Source organism: Petaurus breviceps, unplaced genomic scaffold (genome assembly GCF_028583685.1).
Source record: "Petaurus breviceps papuanus isolate PSGF00001 unplaced genomic scaffold, PetGlider_PUasm1.0 174, whole genome shotgun sequence".
Classification (NCBI taxonomy): Eukaryota; Metazoa; Chordata; class Mammalia; order Diprotodontia; family Petauridae; genus Petaurus; species Petaurus breviceps.
Window position 1 is genome coordinate 26,396,191 of NW_027185761.1, and position 19,560 is coordinate 26,415,750.

Consider the following 19,560-nt stretch of genomic DNA (forward strand, 5'->3'; position numbering starts at 1 on the left):
TCTCCCTCCTTCTCTCTCTCCCTTTCCCTCTCCCTCCTTTTCTCTTTCTCCCTTTCTCTCTCTCTCTGTCTCTCCTTCCTCTCATCTTCCCTCTCTCCCTCCCTTTCTCCCTCCCTCTTTTTGTAAAACCAAACGTGACTGTAGCTTCCAGCTATTGCTTCAGGTTCTGCCTTCTGGTGTCAAGCAGAACAAATTTATTCTTTCTTTCATGTGGTAGTCCCTCAGATAATTTAAAACAACCATTTTATCTTCTTCCTCTACATGCAGGCCCCCTCTGCTCCCATCTTCTTTTTTCAGGGCTAAACATTCATAATTCCTTCAGCCAATCCTTATGCACTCAAGGCTTTCTAATGGGTTGGTGATCCTATCAGTTATGTATTCTTCCATTAGTACAGAACACAAACCATCCACCCATTTCCTTTCTTTGTTCTTCATACACTCCACAAATATTCGACTCAGCCTGCTAGAGGACTGCCTGAGGAGTGGCAGTGAAGCCTTGTTAGGCCATGCTGCTCCTTACTCAGATGTTATGCCAGTCCTATGTCCTTGTCTAATTATACATTTCACCAAGTGAATTTGCCCCTTTCTTGGGCTTAGGTCATCATTGTAAATACCTGCAGTTTCCTTGTGCCCTCCATACATCTTTCCATCGCCATTTTGGTCACCTGCAATTTTTAATTCCTCACAAGTCATGATATCTGAAGATTTACAACTGCAGAGCATGTTGAAAAGATAGACTTTTGGTCTGGGAAGCAGCCTGGGATTATAAAAGGCACTGTGCAATTCTATATTGTCATCCTATTAAAATGCATTTTCAGTGGATAAGGCTGATATCTACATAGGTTTTCTCCATTATAATATGAGGAATAGATTCTCACTATGTACACTGTGACAAGTCTGTGGAACTGCGAGGTACTTTATAATGACATTTTCTTGCCATAAGACTATGATCCCCAGGGGCAGTGACTCAGTCATTGTAATTGCTTTGTGTCTTGCCAATTAAAGTACAGCTTGCAAATAGCTTAAAAAATGCCCTATGATAATGCCATGTATATGTCCTTTTAGCTCTAGCTCAGACATCGTAAGAGACCTCATAAAGGAAAAGGAATTTTTGGAAACTAGGTAAGTATACAGTCATTTATCTGCATAGCTCAGTGGATCCATGTTCTCCCTGATATGGGTATTGACACCCTATCTTACTCTCTCATCCTGTGCATCTTCTGTATATGTTCTACTATTAATCTTCTGCTCAATGTAACGCATGCCTTCCACTACCTCTTGTGACATCGAATGACATACTCTACATACAGTAGAGTTATGCAAGCTGTTGTTTATCCTTCACTTTCACTATGTGACTGACTCACTTTCTTTTCTAGTCATCTCTCTCTCTGATGACATTTTACAAAGGAATTGATTATGGTTCCAGTGGCAGACTACGTCTGTTTCCCCAAAACAAGCTTAGCTTAATACAGAGTTCACCTCTAGTAGGCCAGCCACTTGGTGATAAATTCTTTGACCATGGCTAACCCATGAAACATAATCACAGCTTTCAAAATTAATGTATACCATGAACTAGTAAATTATTATAAATATTCAACCAATTTGTTAGATCAGGTAATGCTTGTGCACGATCTTATTTAAACAAATCATGCCCATAAGGGCTAAAATTGTTTTTTGTCTTTTTATCTCTTAACACCCAGCACAGGGCTCTGCACAGTTAGACACTTCAAATTAAATATAATGTTACCAGTTTGCATTCATGTTCGTGTGTTTTGGCCCAGAAATGGGATCACAGAGCTAGGATAGCCTGATTAATGAAAGAGTGCAGGTTCTAGCTCAGACTCCAGACAGATAATCAGGTGCATGCTATCTACCACAAGCCATTCAGAGACAGGGAACTCAACATACTTTTTTTACATTTTTATAAAAGCTCTTTCCAGAGCAGCTGAGGACTGTCTTTTTTTATTTTTTCTTTTCTTTTGGGGCGCCAATTGGGCTTAAGTGACTTGCCCAAGGTCACATAGCTAGAAAGTGTTAAGTATCTGAAGCCAGATCTGAACTCAGGTCCTCCTGAGTCCAGGGCTGGTGCTCTATTCACTGCGCCGCCTAGCTGCCCCTGAGGACTGTCTCTGGAGAATAAAGAGAGAATTCAAGTAACGAATATATATTGTACATCTCCTGTGTGCAAAGCAATGTGCTAGGTGCTGGGAGGGGTCAGAGTTCAAGAGTCAGCAAGGCACTTACAGCCTATTGGAGACTGGATGGCACATGCTTTGTAACTGGCTTATGAAAGAGCTGCCAAAATTGTGACCACTCTGTAGAACTGATCATGTGGTGTGATTATTCATGCTAGTTATAAGACTAGTCACACTGATAGATTTGCCATTCCTCAGACAGTTCTTATATTTTTGCCTTTGCTTATATCATTTTCTCAGATGATAGTGACTCCTTTGGTCTCTTCCCCACATGTTCAAATCATACCCTCCTTGAGAGGTCAGACATCCTTCCTAATCTCCATAAAATCTTCCTGGTTTTATACAACCTACAGTGATTGCTCTCTTCTCTAAACTCATATCATTCATTGTCTGGCTCACTTATTTGGCAACTAACCATGTACTGCCTTGTATTCCTGCTTAAATTATTTTCTTTATTGCCATTTTCTGGTGTCAACTTTTTTGTTTTTACATATTGTCTTCTGTTAGACAGCAGTTTTCTTTCTTTCTTTCTTTTGAGGGCAATTGGGGTTAAGTGACTTGCCCAAAGTCATACAGCTAGTTTTTTGTGTTAAGTGTCTGAGGTCAGATTTGAACTCAAGTCCTCCTGACTCCAGGGCTGGTGCTCCATTCACTGTGCCACCTAGCTGCCCCTAAGATGTCTTTTTTTTTTTTTTGGAAGGCAGTTGGGGTTAAGTGACTTGTCCAAAGTCACACGGCTAGTATTTTGTGTTAAGTGTCTGAGGCCAGATCTGAACCCAGGTCCTCCTGACTCCAGGGTCAGTGCTCTATTCACTGCGTCACCTAGCCGCCCCCAAAGACAGCAGTTTTCTTAACTGCAGTTACCATGTCTTTCACTTCTTTGTATTTGGTTGGTACCATTCCTTGCACTGGTCATTCAGTCCTACTCCTTAGTAAATACTTATTTGCTTATCTTGCTTTTATAGTAACATAGGCTTTTGAGATTCATAATTATTCAAAAGTACTTCACATATCCTGGAATATTGTCAAGGAAGCTACAACCCCCTGTCTCCCAAGGGCTTACACTCTTGTATGACTTAAATGGAAATAGTAAAAATCTGAATGACTCAAATTCATCTGAAAAAAGAAGCAGCTCATAAATGTCCATCTCAAATTTATGGGCACATTTGAAGGGAAGCTAAATCACATATTTTAAATATTACTCCTACAGCATAGTAAAGTAACTCTATTCTTACCACATTCTCCTAATTCCCTGGCTATCTGGTGTTCACAGCAGCACATTGTCCCAAATAAGGTAACATTTTTTCAAGCAGAAAAGAAGTTTGGCTCCCACAGTACAAATGCATTTCAAAAAGAATAAGAAATAAAATGAAAAAAAATTATCAAGGTTAAATAACAAGATGAAGACATTTCCATTTTACTATACTATCAACTGCAATACTTTCCCATCACATTGGGGAGCATAAGTCAGGGTGCTTGGAGATTGTACTTTATACTATGGACAGTTTCAGAAACTATATAAGGAATGAAAATCGCTATTTGTCTTTTAAAATGTTACCTTTGCAGTCAGTTGCCATTTGTCTTGGAAGTTCACTGGGCATCAAATTAGAAAAGACATTTCATTAGTCTCCCTACAAAACCTGAAAATGCAGGCCTATCTTCTTTTTTTTATATTCTAATTATCATCTCTTTGTCATTAATAGCAAATAATTTGTCTGTAAGCTTTTCATATTTTTAAAGAAGGCAGGTTTATACTTTTGCTGTCTAAAAACCCCACAAAGTGATCTTGATATAATATTTCTAACTTTTTCAACTAATGATATAGTATTTCTTTAGAAATTAAATGTTTGGGGCAGCTACGTGGTGTAGTGCATAGAGCACCGGCACTGGAGTCAGGAGGACCTGAGTTCAAATGGGGCCTCAGACACTTGACACACTTACTAGCTGTGTGACCTTGGGCAAGTCACTTAATCCCAATTGCTTTGCCTTCCCACATGCAAAAAAAAAAAAAGAAGAAAAGAAAAGTTTGTCTGTCTGTCTATGTATCTATCTACACCTAAGAAAAGCTGTCTACCCTCATTGATGCCACTTCCTTTCCTTTTACGCCTTCTCAGACACTTGCAACATGGTTTCTGGCCTCATTATTCTACTGAAACTACTTTCTCTAAAGTTACCAGTGATCTCAGCTTTACTAAATCCATTGGCTTTTTTCTAAATCCTCATTTTTCTTGACCTCTCTGCAGTATTTAATAATGCTGACTGCCCACTCTTTCTGGATACTCTCTCCTCTTTGGATTTTCATGATACTGATCTTTCTTGGTTCTCCTCATACTTGTTTGCTCATTCTCAGCCTACTTTGCTGAACCCGTATCCTTTCTTTGCTTGCTAATTTTAGGTGGACTTCTAGGCTCTGTCCTGAGTTTTTTTCTTTCTCTACTGACTTACTTGGTGACCTCACATCAGTTCCCAACGGTTCAATTATCATTGCTACACAGGTGATTACTCAATGAACATACCTAATGATGTTCTCTCTCTTTCTTATCTGAACTTCAGTCCCAGATTACCAGCTGCTTAGTGGACATTTTGAACTAGATACCCTAAGGACATCTCAAACTTAATATGTCCATGACAGAACTCCTAAAATTTACCCTTCTTCCTGACTTCCCTATTTGTCTCTAGGGGTCTTTCTAATCACCCATGTTTGCAATCTCTAAATCATCCTCAGCTCCTTACTTTCCCTTATGCTACATATCCAATCAGTTGGCAAGCCTCGTAGATTCTCCTTCCAAAACATCTCACGTCAGTCATCTTCTCTCCACTCACATAACCACCATCCTAATTCTGGCCCTTTTTACCTCTTAACTATATTGTTGCTTTAACCTCCTGTTTTCCTTGCCTCATGTATCTCCTCTCTTGAATCCATTCTCAACATAGCTGGAGAGATGATATTTCTGAAGAAGGCTAGAGTAGGTTACTCCCCTGCTAAATAAACTCTAGTGACTCCCTTTTGCCTTTAGTGAAGCCTTCTGTTTGGCATATAATACCACTCACAACCTGACTGTAGTCTCATTATATATATATTATGTTTCTTAGTACTCTTTGGTTCAGCCTAACTGACCTTTTTGTTATTCTTCTCATACAACATTGTATCTCCTGTCTCCAGGCCTGTGCATTAGCCTGGAATGTACTTCCTCCCTACCTCCACATCTTGTAATGGTGAGTTTCCTTCAGAATTCATCTCTAAAACCATTTACTATATGAGCCCTTTCCTTAATTCCCCCTAGCTGCCAGTTCCCCATACCCTTGTGCTGTATTTTATTTGCACTGAATTACTTTGTACAATATATATTTTGTATATACTTAAACATGTACATATTGTCTACTTCAATAGAATGTAAGCTCCTTGTGGACAGGAATTGGTTCATCTTTGTCTTTGTATCCCTTGCTTACTTATAATTTTGATACTTTACAAATTGTCTTGTTCCAACACTTGTAGCTGTATAACATCACTGAAAGAATCTTGGTATTGAGAGACTTTTAAAAAATCATCGAAAGCATTGCAGAATTTCCTAAATATGAAGTAACCTAATTTTTTCCTCATATTTAATGTTGTGCCAAGCCCTATCGATAGGATGGCAACCCTTCCATCCACCTTACCCATCCAAGATCTATATAATGGTGGATTAACTTGAGAGACAACTCTCCCAATTATATGTGGACAATATAAATTTTTAATCTACTCTGTTTTAGCATTGTGGATGGTTTGATCAACCTTTTGGCAAGAAGATTGTTCATTTGTAGTATGCAAAGGCTAGATAAACTTTCTACAGTTTAGAAGTATTAAGTGACTATTAATTGCATTTCTCTACAGATAGGGGCATTTTGAGAACCTTGTTCCATTCCATGGAACATTAATGCATTTTGAGAAAACTTTGATGAAAATGTATTTTAGGATGTTCTCCTTTTCCTTAGGTAGCTAAAGGTAAGTCAAGACCCAGGAAAGCTTGTTGGATTGTCTGAGGTCACATGCTTAGTGAATGGCAGAGTCAGCACTAGAGACAAAGTTTGATGAACCAACCAGGGTTCTTTCTACTAGGTTAAATTAAGTTGCCTAATATAATTTGGAAGGCTGTATGGCTTAGTAGAAGGATCACTGGACTTGAAGTCATAAGACCTGGGTTCTAGTCCTTGACTTTTTTCACTTTTTAATTCTTATTAGTGTGTTTCTGAATGAGTTTCTCAATATTCCCTTCTAACTCTAAATTTATGGTCCTATGAACAATATACAGGTCTACCAATATAGATTGGTAATTATTCTGCTGTTTCTAGAATCTTAGGGAATTGTCTGAGATCCTGAGAGATTAGATGACTTACTTAGGATCACATCATAATAATTAATAATAATTAGCATTTATAAAGCACCTACTGTGTACTAGCACTGGGCTAAGTACTTTTATAATTATTATTTCATTTGATTCTCACAACAACCTTGGGAGGAAAGTGCCATTGGTACCTCCATTTTACATTTGAGGAAACTGAGGCAAACAGAAATTAAGTAACCCCCAAGACCATATGGCTGGTGAGTGTGTCAGGCTGGATTTGAATGTAGCACTAGTCATTGTGCCTCCTATCTTCCAATATATATCAGAAACAGAACTTGAAAACAAGTCTTACTGGGTTCTCACCACAAACCATGCTGCCTCTCTTTCTTATTTACTTTTGTGGAAAATGAAATAGGCCTCTAGACAAAGGGAACTTTTATAAAAGGCAACTTTTTCCTTTATAGTATCATTTAATTAAAGGAATCAGACTGCTTTTTCTAAGTTTGGAAATAGAATCGTTTACCTATTTAAAGAGATGATATCAAATGTATAATTGACCCAATTGGTTGGAATGACACAAATGGAATTGAATACAAGGGAGCTGACATGCCACTACTTTGTAATAGCATATTGACATTTTCATTCATAACGAGCCAATTTTAAGGACTCTGGTTTAAAGTTTATAATGTGTTTTAGAAGTATTGTGACTTTAAATGGCCTTTTCCTAAGTGCTTTTTCATTGGCATGGTGCCCTAATATAAATCACAATACTTCTAGACAGACTGAGACAGTTTTTCATTTTGCTTCTATTCACTTGTGATTTATTGGTGAAACCTATTAAGAAATTGGACCAAAAGAAAAAAAATCTCCTCTTGTTTTCCAAGTTGTTCTGACATCCTGTTGCCTAAGTTGTTGCATTTGTATCCCCAATGTACTTTCGTTGGCTTCACATTTCTTATTCAAATGTAAAGAGCTACGGAAGAAAGTCAACTTTGCCTGTGTACCCCAGAGTCATTGTTAGGCAATGCCGGAAGCTTCAGTTTTCCCTCCCTGAACCAGGGTGACATCATTGAGAAATCTCAGCCAAACTCCTGAATTAATGCTCCTTTTTGGTGTAGAGTAGATTGCTTCTTCTTGGCTAGTAGAGCATGGGAATCTCTCCTTATAATGTTATGGAGTAATTTTATGAGACAGGAAACAGTCATCTTTATGTGAGAAACAACTTCTTTATTGTGGACAAGAATGTATTAGATTGGATTTTGTAAATAGTATAATTAGGTCAAGAAATGTTAGCTGTTAAGCTCCATCAGATCCTACTGAAACGAATTTATTGTATATTAGCAAAAGACACAGGTGACATTTTGTGGATTGACACTTCTTCTCTGTGTCCCCCCCCCCCTGCCCTGCCCATTGATTGTTGAAAAGAATGAGAAACTTCATTTATGTCATTTTAAAAGAATTGAAAAAAAAATACTCTTTTAAAGGCTTTTATCAAAAGGCAGAAATAGTCTTTCAAGAAAAGCATAAACTGACAGATTTTTACTTGTATTTTGAGCTGCTAGTTTCCTTAAATAGTAACACTACACATTCAATGAGAATTATTACTAGGAATTTGTGAGGAAAAGTATAAATTAACACAGGATATCAAGAATCCAATTTTTAAAAAATAGTCAAGCTCTTTGTGAGCTTGTTTTCTTAACCATTACTGAATTTTCTTGGAGTTTTTGTGACTTTGTTAAGGACCAGTTTGACTCTCCCTCTCCCTGTACTGTGCCCTCCCATTTTGTAATATTCTCAAGTTTTTGTAATTTATTATAGTTCAGTGGTCATAGTGGGAATCTTTCCATTCCACGTATCACCCAGATACTAAATATACTTTGCTTTCTGCCTTACCCCCTAAAATATACTAGTTGTTCATTTCCTAACAAAAGTGAGCATTTAGAATTACCACATGATAAGAGAGCACCTAACTGCTACTGATGAATTTAAGATACTTGACTGAGATGAGCTATTTCCTGGGATACTAAAAGAACTGGTGGATGTGATGGTATCATCATTGATATTTGAAAGGTCATGAAACTTGGGAATGGCTTTGAACCATGGTATCAGAGGAAAGTAAACATAATTATCATTTTCAAAAGAGAGTAATCTCTAAATCATAGATCAGTAAGCTTGATTACTTGTACAGTAAGAGTGATTCCTTGCAGAATTCTGAGAATGAAATGGGGGACTCAGGAGACATAATCCCTGCGTTCAAGCATCTGAAGGCTATTATGAGGAAGGTAGATTTGATTTGTTCTTTTTTATCCCAGAGGACAGAACCAAGAACAATGCATGGAAGACAAATGTAAGCTTCGTGTTCTTCCTAATAATTGATGCTGTCCAAAAGTAGAAAGGGCTATCTCATGGATAATGTAGTCCTCCTTGGAGTTCTTTGAGTAGAACCAAGACTTTTGGAGTATATTTTGTTGGGTATTTCTTCCAGGTATGGGTTAGACTAGATTACTACCAACGTCCTTTATAAATATGATTACTGAATATCTAGAAAAGGAACTGGTGGTCTTAGAGACCCCAGCATGACTTCCTTAAGAACAGGGCATGCTAAACTGAATTTATTACTTTTTTGACATGATTCCTAAACTGATAGTTCAGAAGAATGTCTTAGATATAGTTAATTTAAATTTTTAGCAAAACTTGGCAAAGTACATCGTTCTGTTCTTATAGACAGAGATAGAGAGATGTGGTGTACATAATGGTACAGTTAGGTGGATTCAGAACTGGGTGAATGGCCAGGCTCAAAATTTAGTCATGAATAGTTTGACATCAGCTGGAAGGAAGTCTCTGGTAGACTGCCTCAGGGATATAAACTTGACCCTAAGCTGTGTATTATTCTTATCAAAGACTTGGATAAAAGGAAGATGAAACAAAAGTCTGGAAGGTTGGTAGTACACTTAGCAGTAATAAGGAATTTTGCAAAATGGTGAATTTATGGAGAAAGATAATGAATTCTTTTAGACTTGTTGAATTTGAGATACCTTTGGAAATCTAGTTCTAAGTATACAATAGGAAGTTGATAATGTGGGACTGGAACAAAGGAGAGTATCTGGGGCTGGAATCGTTTGCATAAACATGGTAATTGAATCCATGGAAAGTGATGAAGATCACTATGTGTGTCTATGGGTATAAACAGAATAGAGAAGATAGTCTAAGACAAAACCTTGAGGAACACCCACTCCTACTGAGTGTGGAATGGATGGATAAAAGATTCAGCAAAAGTGACTGGTGGTCAGACAGCAGGAAAACCAAGAAAGAGCAGTCACAAAAATCCAGAGAGGAAAGAGTATTCAGGACAAGAAGGTGGTTTACTGTGTCAAATGGTGTAAAGAGGTCAAGAAAGATGAGCTTTAAGAAACTGCCATTGGATTTGACAGTTGAGAGATCATTGGTAACTTTGGAGAGATCAATTTCAATTGAATAGTGGACTCAGAAGACAGATTGCAGATTTAGAAGAGAAAGGGAAAACACATTGACTGATAGGGTCTTAAAGTATCTTGACAGGCTAAAAGATTGGACTGAATCTAAATAGATAACATTTAATAGAGATAAATAGGTTATATTGCTGGTAGATTCAAAAGTTGACTTCACAAATAAAAGATGAGGCAGTCATGGCTTGATGTGTTTGTAGGGAAAAGATCTGGGGGGTTTATCATACTTCAAGCTCAGGAAGAGTGTGATGTGTCAACGAAAATATCTAATGCAATGTTGGGGTGCATGAAGAGACGAACAGTGTTTAGGAATAAGCAGATGATAATCATCCTGTGTACTCCTATTCTCATCCTAGAACATACCTTCCCTCCTTTCTCTCATTGGTGTTTTTTTTGCCAGAACATCTGTTTTGTGAAAGGACACAGGCCAGTCATACTTCATTCCTTTTCCTCATGCTGCTTCTGACTCTCTGGACTTCACCAACCCCATATGGGTACCTTCCCCTGCTGTCTCACGATCCATTTTTAAACTTCCTTACATATGTTGTCTTCTTCCATTAGAATGTAAGCTCCTTGAAGCTAGGGACTGTCTTTTTACTTATATTTATATTCCTAGCACTTAGGACAATGCCTGGAACATAGTTAAGAACTTAATAAATGCTTGTTGATTGACTACTATACTGTGCTCTTATCTCTGGACTACACCTGCAACATTGTGTTCTCATTGTAGATGGAGAAATACTGAGATAAATAGGACATCAGCCAGACTTACACAACCAACATGGTGACAGGCCTTGACTCCTTTCCATATGAGAATCAATTGAAAGAACAAGGGATGTTTAATTTGGAGAGGAGAAGGAAGACTAAAGGGAAGAGGGACGATAACTAAAAAGCCGTCCTGTGGAAGAGGGATGAGACCTGTTCTGTTTGGTTTCAGAAGGCAGAAACCAGAGCAATTGGTGGAAGTGGCCAAGAAGTAAATTTAGGCTTGGTATTAAGGAAAACTTCCTACTTATTAGAGCTGGTCCCAGGTGGAGTGAGTTATTAGCCTGGGGCATCTTCCAAAAGAGGCTAGAGGGATAACTTGTCAAGTATATTGCCAGGGGTATTCTTTTTCTTTTATAAATTGGACTTGAATAGATGTGGAAGTCCCTTCCAATTCTAAAATTCAGTGATTTTGTGAAATTAAGAAAACCTAGAATGTGTTGTTTGCTGAGTTTTCAGAAATGTTATTCGGACTCTTTCTAAGATACAACTTTTTTCTTTATTTCCAGAAGCAGAAATAAAAGCAAGATGAGCACTAGAAAAGCATCTCGTTCAAGAACACCAGAAAGCAACTGTAGCAATAGAAGAAGTAAACGTATCAAAAATTAGGCTTCCTGTTGACTTTTCTAAGTACAGAGATCAAAGTATGATACATTTTGTTATCCTAAGGATTTCATATTCTTTGTCCTGTCTGTCCGTGGATTAAATTCTCAATTTGGTTGTTTAAGTTGCTGATAGTAAGTTACATTTAGGCTGACTTTCATTTAACACAGCCTTGCAGAAACCAAACAAATCTTAAACCCTGCTCATTTGATCCTCCATTTCTTCCCACATCACTAAACACCTTCATACATAGCCATACCCCACTCTCCTTGGGGGTGGAATGCTATTTGCATAGTGGTGGAATCTTGGGTTTGTGTTTCTTACTCATAAAATATCCCTCGTGGGCCATTTATTCTCCTAGCCCAAGGGCTTCTGCTTCTTTCCCACTCCAATGAGACTAGCAGTGGAAAAATTTGGTGGTAGGAGAAGACAGTAGGGTGTATCTATGGAAAGTGGGGTTTAGGCACTCAGGTAAGCATTCATTAATGTGTCTGATTCAGACACAGAGTATCTAAATTACAGTGGTTTCACATATTAAATCCTGGTATATATAATTTAGCAGAATATTATGCATCTGGCTCACTGATAGCCTGTTACTTTTGCATAAAAGACTAATTAATATTTTCATTTAAAAAGTCAGCAGTGTTTTGAAATAATTATTAAATGTATTACAACTCTTGAAAAGGCACTTACAGATTTAAATGACTCCATTGATTAATATTTATACCATTTAATTCCTAAACCGCATTCTTGATATTTTGTATTCTGATAAAATTTATGAGTAAGTGAATTAAATACTTCATATGTCGATCTAAATATGCCTTTTTTTATATTAAAATTGGATATATTATGTATTGGCACAACAGATGCTTCCCCTACAAGCATTCAAACAAATCCCTTTTAAAAATACATTCCCAGAGAAAATAGTTTGATTATAAGTTGTTAGTAGAAAGGAGACGCACCCTTTAACTTTGCGGTATAATGCTAATTGTTGGCTGTTGTGTTTGACCATAGGTTTTTTTTTTTTGCCTCTCTCTGTTGACTCAGTTTATATTGTTGTAGTCATTATGTATAAAATATGCCTTTAAAAGCATATACACTATAAATACTTTAGCCATTTAACAGGCTAGGAGGAATTCTTACCTACTTGCAGAATGACGGCTGATGTCTAATAAATGCTTATTGAAATATTATCTTGTGTCTCTCCCAGATTTCTCAATGTCACTCTTTGTACTGCAAAGACCTGAATCTCCACCTCTCCACTTAGCATATTAAAGTTCATTAAAGGACAGAAGCAAGCCCTAGTAATATGACGACAACACATTTCTAAATGTACCAATGACAACATTAATTTCTGCCTGTTTCCAAAGTCTGTCTCCATTGACCTTGGCTCTTCATTATATGTTTGGGAACTGAAGTTAAAAAGTGGAGTCTTATTATGTCTGAGGGTTGAGTAATTTCCTAACTAAAATGACATTTTGTCTTTTTTATGACTACCCTCTATCATATAGTTACATAAGAATGTCTCATTTTGATAAGCATGATTTGTTAGTTTAAAGGAACTTGAAGTAGGACTTTTGAGCCCAGAAAGAGATCTTACAGGAGGCATATGTGAACAATTTTACTTGCTTTTTTTTTTTGGAGGGGGGAGGGCAGGGCAATTGGGATTAAGTGACTTGCCCAAGGTCACATGGCTAGTAAGTGTTACATGTCTGAGGTCAGATTTGAACTCAGGTCCTCCTGACTCCAGGGCCGGTGCTCTATTGACTGTGCCACCTAGCCGCCCTGGCTGACTTTTTAATGCAGTTCTGGGATGAAGAATATTATGGCAGTTTTTCCACTGGATTTCTTGGATAATCATTCAGTCTGGGACTATGGTAGGAGCAATATTCTAACTTACTTAGAATAAAAACCCACCCTCCCTCATTGGGATGGCTCTTCTGTAAAAGTCATTGAGACATTCTTTAAGACTCAGTTGACTCAAGAGATTAAGGGCTCAAACTGGTGACCTCATTCTTTTTTGCTTTTTTTTTTGGAGGGGGGAAGGCAGGGCAATTGGGGTTAAGTGCCCAAGGTCACACGAGTAGTAAGTGTTAAGTGTTTGAGACCGGATTTGAACTCTGGTCCTCCTGACTCCAGGGCCGGTGCTCTATTTGCTAAACCACCTAGCCGCCTCTTGACATCACATTCTAATTACATGGATACAAAGTAGCCATGACAGCAGGGAAGACTCTTAGATGCTTGGCTGGTGGTTCACAAAAGGAGCTCCACTCAGCTAAATCAGCTGGAGGTCTCCTCATTGCTTATCCTTGAATATACTTCTCCTGTTATAGCTAAATAAATCTTTTTTTCTTAACAGTTGAATGACTGAGTGTCTCATTTTGTTCCAATATTGAACCTAAACTAGAGGGGACTGGCCTGAGTTAAGCTCAGCCCAGAATTCATTTGCTACAGTGGGTATGTGAGAGCTAGATATGGTGACTCCCATTAAGGCAATCATTTTGGCCAGAAGTCTCCATTTAGGAAAAATCCAGTGGCATATTAGGTCTACAACATTCTCTTGATCTACCAACCTTGTGGCCTTATTTTAAAAGAGAAAAGAAAATTGATGTCTGGCAAGACCTGTTAAAAGAATTCATACTGTATCTTAATAATAACCACAAGCTCACAAACTACCCCTTTCTAGAATCACGTCAGAATCAACCAACAAACCTTTATTAAGCATCTACTATGTACCAAGCACTGTTCTGAATGCTAGGGATACAAAGAAAAAGTAAATATACATTCTAATGGAGTGATAATATGCCATAAATTGGTACATGTCAGATAACATGCAGAATAGAGAAAAGGAGGGAAAGGTACCAGCCTCTGGGAAAAACCTGAAAAGGACTTCTGTCCAAAGTAGCCCCTGAACTTAGGCTAAAAGAAAGCCAAGGATTCTACCAGGTAGAGGTTAGGAGGGAGGGCATTTAGGCTTGGGGGACAACCGGTGCAAAGGCACAGAGAAAAGAGATTGAAGCAAAGTCAAGTTCCCTGGTAGGTAGCTTAAAGTGACCACAAATTAGAATCAGCTCTCTTGAAGGTACATGGGTTGCCCCTCACTAGAAGTCTTACATCGGAAGCTTAGATGACCAGTTGATGGGGACATTAGAGAAGGGATGGGCTCATGGATAAGTTGAACTAAGCTTCTAAGGTCCTTTCCAGCTCTGAGATTGTTACTTGTCCATGTCTGATGCAATCTTATGAGCAATTATTAAGCACAAACTATGTATGAAGGATGAAGCAGGTAAACTTGACTGTTTCAATCTTGGGGAGATGGGGAACAAGGATATTAACAAAGATAAATGTACAACAGGGGCACATACCAAGATGGTGAAAATGCTCAGACTGGAGTCTAGTCTCCTGATCATGTTTAATTTCTGGTTTGCAGTGAAGTGAATGACCACTTTGAGCATCTGGAGGTTTGCGTATCAACTTTGCTGAGTCTCAGCTATTGAGCAGTCTGGAATTTCTTTTTAAGGAACTATTAAAACTGCTATTAGTAGTTAACTGTGTGATCTTGAGTAAACCTCTTAACCTTTCAGTGCTTCAGCCCCTCATATGTAAAATGTTTACAGTCATTGCTACCCCCAAGCAGGTGTTGAGAATAAGCTATTATTAATATCCCAAAATTGTTTATTAAATACCCAATGGTTTATGACACTATGCAAGACACATTACAGAGAAAGTAGCAATGTAATAAATAACACTGCCTTGAATTTTTAAATTACTTTTGCCCTTTTTGGGGGCAAGCATTTTAGATCTTCCTAGGCTTTGGCCTCTTGGCACACAAAACTTAAAATCTAAGAAAATAACATTGACCTACAGATATCAGGGGAAAAACACATTAGTTGATGAATGGACAGAAATGCATCTGTATCACAGAGTTAAAGTAAAATGCAGCATGGTGTGGTAGTTAGAGAGCTAACCTTTAAACCAGGAAGGCTTGGGTTCAAATTCTGACATGTACTGGCTTTGCAACCTTGAGGAAATCACACTCTCAGACTTCTAGGCAGTTTTTTTTTAAAGACTATAAATTTCAGGGAAAGAGCTAACTGCTGCATTGATAGTTGAAGTTTACTGATCCAGGAATTCCCTTTATCAGTTAAGTCATAGTTCCAGCCCCTAATCCTAATGAGTTAGAATTCACTTTAGAGGTAGACATGTTGTGGCAGGGCTACAGTTGAAATGCTGATTGAGCTAATCCAGAAAATGTACTGTATCATCCTCATGAGGGCAGAGGATTGAGGCAGAACAACATAAGACTAGTTAAGATTTTGTGGGCCAAACCCTATGTTAGCTTTTCATTTCCCACAGCATTTAGCACAATGCCTTGCACCCTGTAACTGCTTGATGAATTGATAATCAGATGAATGCCTTTGGGGAGTCTATTATCAGAACTGCTCAGTTTCCTTCATCTCTCTACTTATCTGTCCATTTGTATTTGTTCATCTGTGTTTAGTCTGGACCTGTAGTTTCATCATTGTGAATAACTGAGAATTTGAGAATTAGAAAGGACCTCAGTGGCCATCTAGTCTAACTGATACTTTTCCTTCACCCCCAAATCCCCACTGTAACATAGCTGACTTATGGTGTCTTGAAGACCACCGGTGGTTTGGGAATCCACTGCCTCTTAAAGCAGCACCTTGGGCTTTTGGACAGCTCCTAAATCTAAGTGACTGTGGAATATGTTTTGACATCAAGCCCACATTGGCTTCTTTGCAACTTCTACCTGCTGCTTGTGGTTCTGCCCTTCAGATACTTGAGAACAGCTATCAGTGTGGAAGTGTCCTTCACTGACACAGATCAGCAGCTCCCCAACAACTAATGGTTTTTGAGAATTACCTGGGAACCTAAGAGGTTGTGACTCATCCAGAGTCATACAGTATATGTCAAATCTAGTAACTGAACCCAAGTTAGAGGCAGTTGGTGACATGGTGGATAGAGCATTGGATCCAGAATTGGGAAGACGTTCAAATGTGGCTTCAGGCACTCGCTGTATAGTCTTTGGTTAGGCATTTCACCTCTACCTTACAGGGTTGTTGTGAGGATCAAATAAGATAATTGAAAAGTACTTAGTACACATAGGAGGCACTACATAAGTGCTTATTTCCTTCCCTTCCCAAGTCTTTCCTGACTAGTTTTTAGGCCATCCTGGCTGCCTAGCAAGCAACTGAAACAATCCAAATTGATCTTTGACTTCTCTGTAGATAGTCTTTCTCTGGTCTGTCCAGCTCTGTACTTTGTCATCAGCAGATAAAATAATTAGACAGCACATGTGTGTTCTTTGTTTGGAAACATGCAGAAGTGTGATGATATGCACATGGGATGTGCCTAAAGAAACTTCCTCTAGAGATGATTTCTAAAGAGGGTCCAGGCTTCTCGGCAGCCTCCCTGGGGCCCTGGCTCTGACCATATTGCTGTTTCCATATCTCTGTTGCTACTTAATTGAAGGCTTATTCAGCATGGACCTACTTCTCTTCCTTCCGTCCCCTCCACCTGGGGCATCTGATGCTGGCCCAGAGTGCCCCCAGGTTCTTCTTAGTTAGCCTGGAAAATGTGGGAGCTGGATCCTAGGCAGGAAGAAAACTGCATGGGGATATGACATCAAGTGGGATGTAGAATTATTCTAGGAGTTTGATCTGAATAATTCAAAGCCTGTAACAGCTAGCAACACTAAGCCTTTTCCCTCAGGTCTCAAGCCTGGATTGTCCATTTAATTACCTCCACACTCTGTCATTTCTCTCTTGCTTCACATTTGAAGGAGATGCAGTTTTCCCAGGTGCTAGTTACTGCTGTCATGGAAATGTACTTTGTGTAACCAATTTATTTTTCCTGCTTGGGGTTTATAAAGAGAGGCAGGTGGTAATGTAATCTCAAGATAACTTTGGGTTCTGCAGAAAATTCATCTAGGGATATGGACCCTGTCTTCCCTTAACAGAATTGTGCCTGGAAGTATCACAGAATGACTCTTTGGGGTGCACAAGAATGGTACACAGCTGTGTGTTCCAATCAAGGGCTTCCCAGTAGTCCTCTGTTCTGGGTGTTTTTTAAGTGGCTGCCTGAGTATAGAGATGAATTAATGACTGAATAAAATCAATCAACAAACATTTCCTTAATGTTTCTGATATGTTAAGGCAATTATGTACTTCTAATAAAACTTCTTTCTATACATATACACTTTCTTTTGCTCTGATCTCAAGAAATGAAAGGCTCAGCTGGGTAAATGACATGATAGGTCACACTGCAGCCCAACTCACCTCATCTACAAAGACTGCCAGATTGAACAATTGTGAAAAAATCCAAAGAGAAACTTTATTGAGCTCCTTCATCCTGCCTAGGTTTACAAAAAATATACGACCGAAAGAAAAATTTCACTGAGCTCCCTTATCCAGTCTAACACTATAGAAAGTGAACTAGGGAATTATACTAAGAAAGAAAAGAGGGAAAAGGGGTGGAATTTAATTTACACAATTGGGATGAAGAATATAAACTTTGAGGAAGGGGTGGGGGAAGTAGGCTACAGATGAACCTCACTTCCCTCTAAACTAGACAAAGGATGATTGAATAAACACATAGAGTTTGGTGCAAAAACACATTGAACTCAACAGGTAATCAGGAAAAGGAGATAAGACAAGGGGATTAAAGAGGGAAGAGCAGATTCAGGGAGGGATTAGCCAGAAGCAAAACAAATTTCATATTTGAAAGGTAGAGCATGAAGCAGGATTAAAAGGAAGGAAATAAATGGCAAAATCCTGTGACAATGGATTGGGTAAGGTGAAGAGAAAAGAAGTCTTGGAATGGGCTAAAATTGTATAAAATATATATCACTAATGTTGAGCACACTTAAAACTTTTTTGCTTTAAACAGGGGGCAGGGGTAGAGGGAAAAGTACAAAAAGATAGAATAAAGGAAAATATGCAATTAACAATAATGTCTGAATGTGAATGGGAAGAATTTACTCATAAAAAGGAAGAAGTTAACAGAATGAATTAGAAGGTAGAATCCAATGATATGTTGTTTACAAGAATTATCCTTGGGGCGGCTAGGTGGTACAGTGAATAGAGCACTGGCCCTAGAGTCAGGAGGACCTGAGTTCAAATCTGATCTCAGAAACAACACCAAAACTAGCTGTGTGACCTTTGGCAAGTCACTTAACCCCAATTGCCCCTCCAAAAAAAAAAAGAATTATCCTTGAAACAGCAAGAATCAAACATAGTTAAAGACCTGGAGAAAGAGCGTTAATGTTTCAGGTGAACTCATAAAAACAGGGTTAACAGTCATGATTTCAAACAAAGCAATGGTAAAAGACTAGATTTAAAAAAGATAAATTGGAAAATTACATTATGATTAAAGGCAACATAAACAAATAAATGTAAATAATATATATGAACTAGATGACACAGCATCTAAATAATTACAGGAAAAAGTTCAATATATAGGAAGAAATAGTAAAACTTTGATAGTTTGGGATCTCAATGCACCTTTCTCATTCCTAGATAATCAAAAGACAACATAATCTTAAAAATGAATATAATTTTAGAAAGATGTAATAGAGCATGGATTTTTTAGTTGTGCTGGTAAATACATATTTCCCCCATTTTTTCATTAAAACCACACAACAAGTATATGATAACAGAAATATTAAACAGATTATTTTCAAACCACAGTGAGTTAAGGGCCTTTGAAGAATGGATTAAAACTTAATTTTAGACCAAATAACCAGACCCTAAAACAAACAAACAAACTATCGCTCAAAGAACAATCATAGAAAATCATAGAAAGAGAAGAAATTTTCATAAAAGAAAATGACAAGACAATATAACAAAACTTTTGGGATGTGACCTAAGCAGTTATGAGATGAAATTTTATCTTTAAATACATCAACAAAAAGAATACTTTAAAAGCCAGATTAATTAGTTGGGCATACAATTAAAAAACAGGAAACTAAAAAGTCCATAAATTTAAAGACCTCAACTAAATACCACAGTATTTATATATTATCTGAAAATCAAAGAATATATTAACAAAACAATGCAAAAAACAAACCAAAAAAAAAAAAAACCAAACATGACCACACATTGAATTGCCAAATAAATATTATGTTTTAAAAATGAATCAAATAACCAATTAGCTAATATGATTAAAAAA

At 37.8% G+C, this 19,560-nt stretch overlaps 1 protein-coding gene across 3 annotated transcripts in view; it reads left to right on the forward strand.

Moving 5' to 3' along the window:
• RAD18 (RAD18 E3 ubiquitin protein ligase) overlaps positions 1-12,563 on the forward strand; it is a 110,507-nt gene extending 97,944 nt beyond the window's left edge. Inside the window, exons 12-14 of one of the 3 annotated variants that reach the window (XM_069084040.1) lie at positions 1,066-1,122; positions 5,359-5,411; positions 11,277-12,563. In XM_069084040.1, the coding sequence (XP_068940141.1) occupies positions 1,066-1,122; positions 5,359-5,371 (70 nt within the window). In that variant the 3' untranslated portion in view covers positions 5,372-5,411; positions 11,277-12,563. The remainder of the gene's footprint in view (positions 1-1,065; positions 1,123-5,358; positions 5,412-11,276) is intronic. The other 2 variants (XM_069084037.1, XM_069084039.1) reach the window with 2 other exon arrangements.
• The last annotated feature ends 6,997 nt before the right edge of the window (positions 12,564-19,560 follow it).